Source organism: Paraphaeosphaeria sporulosa (genome assembly GCF_001642045.1).
Source record: "Paraphaeosphaeria sporulosa strain AP3s5-JAC2a unplaced genomic scaffold CC84scaffold_6, whole genome shotgun sequence".
Lineage (NCBI taxonomy): Eukaryota > Fungi > Ascomycota > Dothideomycetes > Pleosporales > Didymosphaeriaceae > Paraphaeosphaeria > Paraphaeosphaeria sporulosa.
The window spans coordinates 1,546,200-1,556,072 of NW_017253365.1; the positions used below are offsets into that span (position 1 = coordinate 1,546,200).

At 50.2% G+C, this 9,873-nt stretch overlaps 3 protein-coding genes across 3 annotated transcripts; 2 read left to right on the top strand and 1 right to left on the bottom strand.

The window, feature by feature from the left end:
• Positions 1-2,326: 2,326 nt before the first annotated feature.
• On the bottom strand, positions 2,327-5,276 carry CC84DRAFT_1196888 (uncharacterized protein; the record flags this gene model as incomplete). The annotated part of the gene is made up of 3 exons (XM_018181491.1): positions 2,327-4,807; positions 4,852-5,204; positions 5,245-5,276. 3 exons carry the CDS (start codon positions 5,274-5,276, stop codon positions 2,535-2,537), a joined length of 2,658 nt encoding a protein of 885 aa, XP_018035240.1. The 3' UTR covers positions 2,327-2,534.
• Positions 5,277-5,717: 441 nt separating this feature from the next.
• Positions 5,718-6,644, top strand: CC84DRAFT_1196889 (uncharacterized protein; the record flags this gene model as incomplete). Its single annotated transcript, XM_018181492.1, has 1 exon — positions 5,718-6,644. The coding sequence occupies one exon, from the start codon at positions 5,718-5,720 to the stop codon at positions 6,642-6,644; it is 927 nt and encodes a 308-aa protein (XP_018035241.1).
• A 998-nt stretch (positions 6,645-7,642) lies between these two features.
• CC84DRAFT_1206435 (uncharacterized protein) lies at positions 7,643-8,886 on the top strand (the record flags this gene model as incomplete). The annotated part of the gene is made up of 3 exons (XM_018182029.1): positions 7,643-8,464; positions 8,512-8,646; positions 8,694-8,886. The coding sequence occupies exons 1-3, from the start codon at positions 7,951-7,953 to the stop codon at positions 8,882-8,884; spliced, it is 840 nt and encodes a 279-aa protein (XP_018035242.1). The 5' UTR covers positions 7,643-7,950.
• Between the last annotated feature and the right edge of the window lie 987 nt (positions 8,887-9,873).

The following is a 9,873-nucleotide window of genomic DNA, read 5'->3' on the forward strand; positions in this document are numbered from 1 at the left end:
ATGGTAATATTCTACTACTAATTACTATGGACGACAAGTCGAGCCTTATACTTTAGGAACTAATTATACTTATTTAGCTTATAGGTGTATACCTATATATAGTTAAGGATTTGGTAGCCTACCTATTTAATTGGCCTCTATTAAATCTCAATCCATAATTTTATCTAATAATAGCTGGTAAAGTACACGCGCTTAGCCTCCTTAAACTTATTACACATGGGATGATTATTAAATCGTGTACCCACTATAGGAAGTAGGGGTAACTCGCTTCTATAAGGCTTAATACCCTTAGTTAATAGTCATCTAATCTGCGCCTTATTAAGGTGTTTACCTATAGAGACAGTCAAACTTCTCTCACACAACTGGTCCTGGTTATAGCTGCCAACCTGAGCAGCCGCCGCTTTAACCTGAGTCAAGCATGAGCGAACCCTGAGTTCAGGCTGAGCGGACTGAGCGGAGGCTGCGCAGCATGAGCCGCCCCCTGTCTAGCATGAACAGGGTCTGTTTCGGACCCCCTTGAAGCCGGCTGTTCTTGCCCAATCGCGAAACTTTGAGCAAGGGTGACTAAAATGGACCACGCCTTTGGAAAAGTTCCCAGAAACTGCCTCTAATCTTTGCGAACACCAATCTCCCAACCGCATGGGAACTACAGAGCGAAAACATGCGACCACTCTACTGCATTCATTTTCATCAATAGTGTTCAGTTCACTCGTGGTTCTCCTACTAACAATTGGATAGTTCAGCAAAGATCGTTTCCTACGCTCTCTCGCGTCCGGCCTAACCGCGAAACAGAAGGGCTCCAACGCCAAAGTGAATCCAATGATACCGATGGCCAATAATTGAATCCCTCGGTCCTTACGAGTAAGTCAAGGGCAGGCCTCTTCACAGAAGACAGCCATCGGCCCACTCTATCTGCCACAACAACTGATTGGCACCCCCCCGGCAGCGACAGCAGAATCCAGGCATGTAATTGTCAAAGAACAGCGGTGCGCTAGAGAATCAAGGCTTTCTTCGGGCTGAGCGAGTGGTGAAGGATTCATATCATGCAGAGCGAGACACGGTCAGTCTCGACAGGCCAGCAGGATGGCGCAGAGTGGAGTTGAGCTCCACAGATATGAATAACTCAAGGATGTCCTTGCGCCGGCATGGCCGACCGGAAGCTGATTGAGTGTAGTTAATTCATGCAGACGCAATGGACGGACAGCTATAGGATCGGATGCAACGGCAGCACTCGCAACGGCAGCACTCCTCTAGGCTGAGTGATTAACGTTTAGATCTTTTCTAGAAGAGAGCAATAGTTGCGATTGGGGCGTCAGCCTTCACAGGAGGGTGGAACTAAGCTAAGTTGAGGCAGTGCTGGCCTCACCGGGCTAGCAGAGCGGCACAGAATTCATGCAAACATGGCTCAGCGATGGCGGATGTGGCATCGGCGACAAATGCAACAGCAGGATTGGACAACTTTGCCCTCTCTAGGAGTTGATTGAGTGGGGCGACTTCATGCGTAATTAGACGTTATACGGAGATAACTGGAGTGTATTAGGCATGGATGTAAGGGAGAGCTGAGATTGGAAAGTGATCAAGTGGCTGGACTTGATAGTAGAACTAATGAGGCGGCGGAGACTTATGCACGCCACAACAACTGCGACTTTGAGTTGAACGAACCTGGCCATTCCCTGCACATTATGGAAAACCTTAACGAAGTGTGTATACTGTAGACCATTTCTGATAGGGCAGCTTCTAGGCACACATCATTCGGTGCCCGGAAGATATTAGTGGCAACGCCCGGTGTTCAAGATCGCAGGAGACGGTCACGGAGTTAGCCATTCGCCCTGGCCGTGCAGACATGAGAGTCGAATTTCAGTTAGCTGACAGGCACATGATTTGCTAGTTGTTGATCTTCATTTATGGTTCTGAGCCGGCCAAATTTGTCCAGCGCGATGGGTCCAAGAACAGTGTCGGTGAGGATGGTAAAGTCAACGTCACGCACAACGTCTCCTTTCCTGTTGCATGTTTCATGTAATTAGCGCAGGTAGTCGGTATTTCAGCCTTCTGATTGCAATCAAAACGTTCAAATGCGCCGACCTTTCGTCCGTGTCACATTGGAGCTTTTCTTCGACGTATGGAAGCTAGTGCTACCGGTACATATGCTTGGCAGTCAGATCGCCGGAATCCACAAATCTGGGCCTCTATATGGAGGCCTTCTTTGTAGCTATTTTTGGGCCTCATTCGTTAGTGGTGTGTTCTGGAAACGGTGCGGGTCTTGGGAACCTCTACACTGCTGGTGTCAGACTGCTTTATTCCTAATAGTTCTAAAAAAAAAAAAAGTTAAGTTGAATTTCTTTCACAGAGATTGGCTGCAACTAGCGCATGGTCGACCAGCCTCTAAAAGAGGTCGCATTACATACACTTACAATGCGCAGCTTGACCCCAGTATAGACTGGAATCTCGCCTGCAATACAATGCTGGCGCGCGGGCGTCTCACGATCTCGCGCCAAACCTGGTGATTTTGTGGTTGAAAGAAGATTACCATTAAGTTACCGTTCGATAGGTAATGCAATATTTCTGGGCAAATCCGATCCCTCCAAATCGTGCCGTGCTGCCCTCAATATCTCTCTCATCTCGTCGTATAGCTTTGGATTCGGATCTCTCCACCTCCCACCACCGGGAAACACCTTTCGCCGTAGTTTGTTGATGCAAGGTATTAGTGGCTGGTAGTATGGCGTGAATGTTTCACCTGCGATCCTTAGAAAATCCCTTTCGTCGTCCACAACGCCTTTTTTCGCGCCAGCTAATTCTTCTGCGTCAAGATAATTCCATTTGTCAAATCGCGGTACTGTTCTTCCTTGGCCTGGTCCAATGTAGTGAACGCATATCCAAAACAACACCCAGAAGAACGATTCCAGGTCGTGCATGTACGAATGATTCTCGTTATCTAGAAGCACGCCAATCGCCATAAAGGCTCTTGTGCCAGTCTTCCCATGCGCACCAGAGGACTTCTCGCGCTGCTCCTTGATAGCAAGATCAAGGTCGATGATGAACGCAGGCCAAGAAGGGTTTTCTTTGTCTTCATTGACCATGAGATTATTTGGCGAAATGTCGCTTTGCAACAAGCCGGCTTTTGATTGCAACGACTCATATCCTTCAATGCAGCCCTCCAACGCAGCGAGTAGTTTTGTCGGCGAGCTCGCTTTGTATATGGGTACGCCGAGATCATAGAGAATGACACGCCGATGTACTCGATTTGCTATAGCTTTTCCACCTTTAACGGGCGAGCTCGAGCAAGTTCGCTTGCTGGGGGGCAACGGCGCGTTCATGCAGCTCGAGGACCGCTTCCTCCTGATTGCGCTGCTGCTGCTACGACCGGTTCGTGAGCCACGATGTCCGTTCGTGCTCGGAGGCGGCATCGTCCTGTAGTTTGTCGCTTGAGTTACGTCCAGGCCTCGTCGCACATTCTCGCGTATGTCATCCTGCTGTTCGCCCACATGGACTGTTCCATGGTGGTAGTGTCTTGCAACATTGGCCACACCCTTCTCAGCTGCCTTTCGTAGATGCTCTCCCTCTTCGTCGCGTTCAGGATATTGCCACGAATCTTTAATAACAAGAGGCCTTTTTGATTCGTCTCCCTCACGATGGGCTTTCCAGCATGTCGTTGCTCGACCAGCAACGCAGGGTGTTCGGTTTATCACCCCGTCAATGATGAGTCGTTCAGCGCAGCCATTCCGTTCGATATCGACGTATTGCTTATTGCCGTCGGTGATGATAGTAGGGTCGAACCCAAGCTGCTCTTCGTCCAGCCATAAGAAACCAAGTACGGCGGACACGAATTGCAATCCGTCCTCGTTAATATCGAAGGAATTGGATGCAATACCTCCTAGCCGGTCAAACTCCCACAGCCGCATGCGCGGTCCACATAACGTAAAGCCGAGGACGAAACGGCGAGTAGGCTGAGCAGCGAACACCTCCCTCGTGTAGCGTCCTAGATCGAGCCAAGCTTTAGAGGCCCTATCTTCCAAAGGATTACTCTTAAGTTCTCCCGGTATAAGTATGTGTGACCAGCGGTACTTGGCATCTGCCTCGGCGAGTGGGTCGTCTACGAACCCGACGTCCATCTTGCGTTCGGCAATGGAGCCTTGAAGGGGCTTGTGGGGCTGTGCGAGCGGTCGCCGTCGAGGCCTATAGGTGGATTCTTTCTGTGCGGCGAAGTCTACAAGCTGGCCGATTAGCGGCGCGAACCAACCTAAGACGTCGCGTTCCTTCGCGCTTTCAGGCCAGTCCTGCCAGCCACTCTCCTCTCGGTAGAGCGGATTATCCCCTTCTTTGCACTTGTCGAACACTGCCTGCGCTACCGACTCCAGACCTGGGACGCTTCCGAAGTAGGCATCGAAGAAACCAGGGACCCCAACGTATAGCGGCCCTAGTTCCTCCTTTAACACGTCATCCACATATTTGCGATGTTCGGTAGAGTTCGCGAAACTGCCCGTGTTGTGCAGCCATGGCGTCTGCTGAAAGGAGGCGGCGAGGGATGGGGCGGACAGCGGAGGAGTCGTGGGTATGGCGACTGTGAAAGCTGTGAACGCGGCGACGGCGGCGTAGGCATTGTCCCATATAACTTCATCGGGCTCGTTGTTGAGGACCGCTCTGAGGAGCGGTATGATATGCCCGATGTCGAAGTTGCCGGAGTTGACTGCTGAACTCAACTCTAACAGATCGCCAAATAGATTCACGCTGTTGCTCTTAGAAGGAAGTGAACGCGTGACGGGAAGACCCTGCAAAGCATATATCAGGTCAAGGAGGGAGTTTTTCGGTCCTGATGATGTTAGGAAATCTCGCGAGTTTGATGTTGAGCCGTACCTTCCCCACTAATATGGTACAATGCATCAGCACCCGTGATGCCTAGGCCTCTGTGTTTGAATTCGAAAGAGTCGCGAAAGGTATTGAGTCCTTTGCCAATGGGGTTTGCCTCGATTACCTTTGATCGCGACCCATCGGCCATAGCGCGAGAGCGCAGCGAACGCTCCAGGTATTCAATAGAAATGGCGATATGAACTGCAGTGAAATGGAGAGCGAGGAATACCCGTAGAGAGGGGGTGTTGGGAGCTGGTTGAGAGAAGATACAAATCGGGGGATGGGCGTTTGTGAGAGTGAAAGACGGCTGGAACGCAATGAGCTGACCGTGCGACGCAGGTAATGCCAAGCCGGGAATTCTTCGGAGCCAGAGTTATACCATCGGCGAAAATAATTTACCGATCAACTCGGACAACTTCGACATTGAGCATCTGCTCGCGGTGCGTATCTAGGGCTCTCTACAACATCGACCGTTTATGCAGCAGAGCTGGACGGCGTCAGCCTGGCGCTGCAGATCGCAACGGTGGAGTGTATGCCTCGTCTCGCAACGATCGCGAGGCCGGGAGCAGCGCGCGTAAAAGCGGTGTGGTGAAAGCTGATGAGACTGACATTAATGGGTGCGGAGTGGCTATTGTTGGGCTCAGCGCCTCGTCCCCTTGGCGACGGGATGACTCAGCACTCAGCGCAAACTCTCGACCGCGATTCCAACCCTCGACCGCGATTCAAACCCTCGACCGCGATTCAAACCCTCGACCGCGATTCAAACCCTCGACCGCGATTCAAACCCTCGACCGCGATTCAAACCTTCAACCGCGATTCAAACCTTCAACCGCGACCCGTTCAGTGTCACCACAGATCATACAGCGTTTGAGATGGCCGTGGAGCGCAAGTATGACAACGATCATATTAAACAGTCCCTGAAACAAATTAACCCGGAATCTTGGCTTGTTGGAAGCTTAATATTGCGCCGATTACCATATTTTTCAGAGAATGCTGTCTGGAACGACAGCGACGATAACTCAAGCTACGAGTTGAAACAAGCGCCCAATCTCTATGACTGGACGGCCATGGAACTGGACAGCCCCTACATTACACTCATCCACGAAGCTGGGGATGCTTCCGCAGTCTGGTCTATTGGCAACAATGCCTTTTGCAAAGTCAAGTATATTGAGAGGGGCGTCACGCCTGAATCAGTCACTTTGAACTTTGTTCAAGAGCAGAGGCCTAGTTTCAGGACGCCCAAGGTATTACACTACTTCGTTGATAAGGACCGGTCATACCTTTTCCTTGAGAGACTACCAGGTCGAACGCTTGCCGAGGCTTGGCCAAGTCTGAGCATGGAATGGCGGCGCTCTTACGTATCTGCTGTGGTGCGTATCTGCAAGGAGATGGCGGAGTGGGAGGGGAAGATGCTCTCCGGCGTCGACGGCCAAGGTATTCCAGAGTACTACCTCCAACCCCGCGGCGTCGACGACTTCACCTCACTTCAAGAAACATGCGCTACAATTGGGATGGACTGTTCTACTTTCTTTTTCTATCATGCCGACCTTGGACCTTGTAATATCATCGTTGAAGATGAGCCAGAACGTGGGACAATTGGGATCATAGACTTTGAGATTGCAGGCTACTTTCCGCGCGGGTGGATCAGAACGAAGTTCCGCATATCGAGTGGCATGAACTTGCCCCCATCAAGCAAGCAAGAAGACCCATTATGGTGGAGGAGACAGGTTCAGATGGAACTCGGGGTAGATGGGTTTGAAGATTTCACTGAGGAGTGGCAGGCATGGTTGGCAGGATAGTATATTATCAGTCAAACTATAACGAATGTTACAAAGAGAAGACCATTCCCCCTTGAGTGCGTCCTGAGATATGTCCACCAAGTATTCGGTCATGTATGGGATCAACCTGCAAGTGACCGTTACTGGAAGTTAGGCATGATGTGGGAATATTGATACCATTTAAGCGATGGTAGGGAGTGCAGCACCGCAGGTACTATTATCCGCCAATTTTCCTTCACAGTATTTCTTGCCAGATATATTGTTGTACCCGCACTTGGGGCAGGCCACCATGTCAACAGGCGGGATGGGGGTGACGATTGCCATCGGGAATAACGGAAAGATATGATATTGGTAGTAGTTAGATGATCGTGAGAAGGTAGGAGAGGCGATAGGCGATAGTGCTGTATCGTTGCGTTCAAACTTATATATGTCTATCACTGTGTGGCTACGCGGCGCGTGCTGCTCGCATAGGGATGCTGCTGCCTACCACAGGTACCTCGTGGAACATCGCTTCTGCCGTCTGGCCTCGCGCATCGAAGGCGTCGCTCCGGAGGGCGTTTTGATAGGTCGAGATACGACGACATGATACCATTCGACATCTCCGACATGCATGTATGCGGGAGAGAATGGCCGGCTAGACGCGCAGATGCCACAACGTCGGACGCACATCACAGCTTAGAGCGCTCCATGTTCATCAAACAAGGTTCTTCAACCTCGTCGGGCTTGCATCAACCGCAATCGTGCATTCATGTCAGATTCGAACCCAGAGCCAAGACCCCACCAGACCAGAGCGCAGCTCTATGCTATCACTGGGCCGCATCTGCACCCACCTGCGCGCTAATCTAGACCCTTTATTGAATGGTCCATCCTATTGTACGGGGTTATAAGCCAGTGTACGAGCGAGCGCTGATTGGCAGTCGGCATCTAGGATTGACGGCGACCGTGTGTCGGTTAAATAGGCGACGTCATTCTTTAAATGAAGGCCTTATCTTTCCCTCTGTTCCATTGGCCGAAGTAAGTTCTACGCGCCCGCGTTGTCTTACCCGCGCCACCCTCGTCCAGTATTCTTTGGTCGCACTGCCCTTGTCCAGTATTCTTCAATCGCACTGCCCCTGTCCAGTATTTTTCAGTCGCACTGCCCCTGTCCAGTATTTTTCAGTCGCACTGCCCCTGTCCAGTATTTCTCTGTCCAGTATTTTTCAGTCGCACTGCCTTTGTCTAGTATTCTTCAATCGCACTGCCCTCGTTCAGTATTCTTGAGTCGCACTGCCCTTGTCTAGTATTCTTCAATCGCACTGCCCTCGTCCAGTATTCTTTAGTCACCCGTATGGCTTCCTGCGATACCACCAGCTTATTGGAGCAGATCGAGGCGAACATTCTGGCCAGGGATGATACACCATTTGACGAAATTAATGAGCATCTGAAAAAACTCCAAGCGCTCGCCGATGTGTACAGTACGTTTGTATCAACTGCTCATACACTGACGGACCATGCTCAAGATCACATACTCCCGCAAAAGCTAGCATTGAGGGTTAAGAAGATGATCAAGTTTACGTTTGGAGACCCAAGCCGCGCTGCAGATTCCGACAAAGTAAGGAGTGCGCGACTGCGAAAGCTTGACTGTAACGCGTTGAAGTTCTGTGGACTGGCATACAAGGTTAACGAAGTATGCCTACTTTCCGAGCTACACTTCGATCTGCTTCTCGAAAAAGTTACTGAATTTGTCTGTACTCGAGGACTCATAGAGTATCTATACCGGGACGACATCAGCAAGGCTGTCACGACGCAATTGAACCTGGCAGACGAGGAAAGGGATCGAGAATATCAGAAATTCTTGATTGGTAATTTCCATTGCAGCTTCATACGTTGATGTGACTGACAAAGCCAGCAAACATCAGCTCAAGACCGCTGAAAAGGTCGCGTGCAACATATGACGGCAGCGGCACTTATTCCACTACCGTCGTACCGAATGAATCACCATCTAAACGGCAGAAAACTGTGACTGGGTCTTGCCTCTTCGAGTGTGAGTTGAATACCATATATCAATGTTGATGCTTATTCCTTTTGTAGCCTATCTGGGTTCCGAGGTTTTCGTGTTGACCATGCATCAAGTCGAGGAGATCATTCAGTCGGGTCGATTTGGTAGTGATATACGGTTGATAGTGCCAATTTACCTGGAGACCCCGCCATTCATCACAATTCCGATAGCTAATGATGTAGCTATACATCACATGACAACAAGGCTAGCAGGGACGTCATGAAGTCATTTTCTCATCTATAACGTACCTAAATCTAAGTGTGCCTGTGCAGAGGAATACCCATTTAGGGTTCCAACAGATCATAACTAATGGTGTCTCCTTCCCAGCACCACCAAGGTAATCAAATTCCTTTGTATTCTTCCTGTTGTAGATTCTGAAGGCTCCCGAGGCTTGCGTATCAATCAACACTGCTGTCGTTTTTGGAGGCGCTTCCTCGACACCTCGGGCTGGAGGTCTGTGTTCCCATTGTAATAGTTCGCAGCTGTTGCTTCCTGTCTGCCCAGGGGTCAACGTCTGTTTCTGTCGGGAAAACCGAAGCCCTTCTGACCTTGTCTTTGAAAAATTCTAGAAGCAGATCTTTATATCCATCCGGTATTTCGATCCTCTCCACCCTCGTCGCCATTCATCCAATTTGGTCGGCGCGGTTGATAATCGTTGGGGATATCGAGCGCGAATCGTATGGATAATGCTGTGCGTCTGTTCAAGTGACTCTTGCGGAAATTTGGCTGTTCGGTCACGAAACGTAATAGGATGGGTGGAATAAAGACGTTCGTCGGCCAGAAAAGTTTGCCGGAACGCTCGGACCTCCCACGTGTTAGGCTGCACGGCTGCCCAAACCCGATCATGTGCCCCTCATCTGTCGTCATATAGTGTGAGCGTTCCCTCGTAGAAACCACACAACGACCCTTCACAAACAACCGTTGATTCGGTGAACCTTTCCTTCGCTATGAAGATGACCTTACCATCACTGGTAAACGAGTGTCTTTACAACGGCACAACTAAGGTGGAAGATTGCCATGAACCTTCGTGTGCTAGTTCCAAAGACAATCCCAAGGTGCGATGCTTTTTCTGACCTTGCACAATCAACTTATTGATCTTCATTAGAATCAAGGTGCGACTTGACCGGGGTCGTTTTTCGAGTTGCGACTTGGCCGGGGTTGTTTTTCGAGTTGCGACTTGACCAGGGTTGTTTTTCGAGTTGCGACTTGACC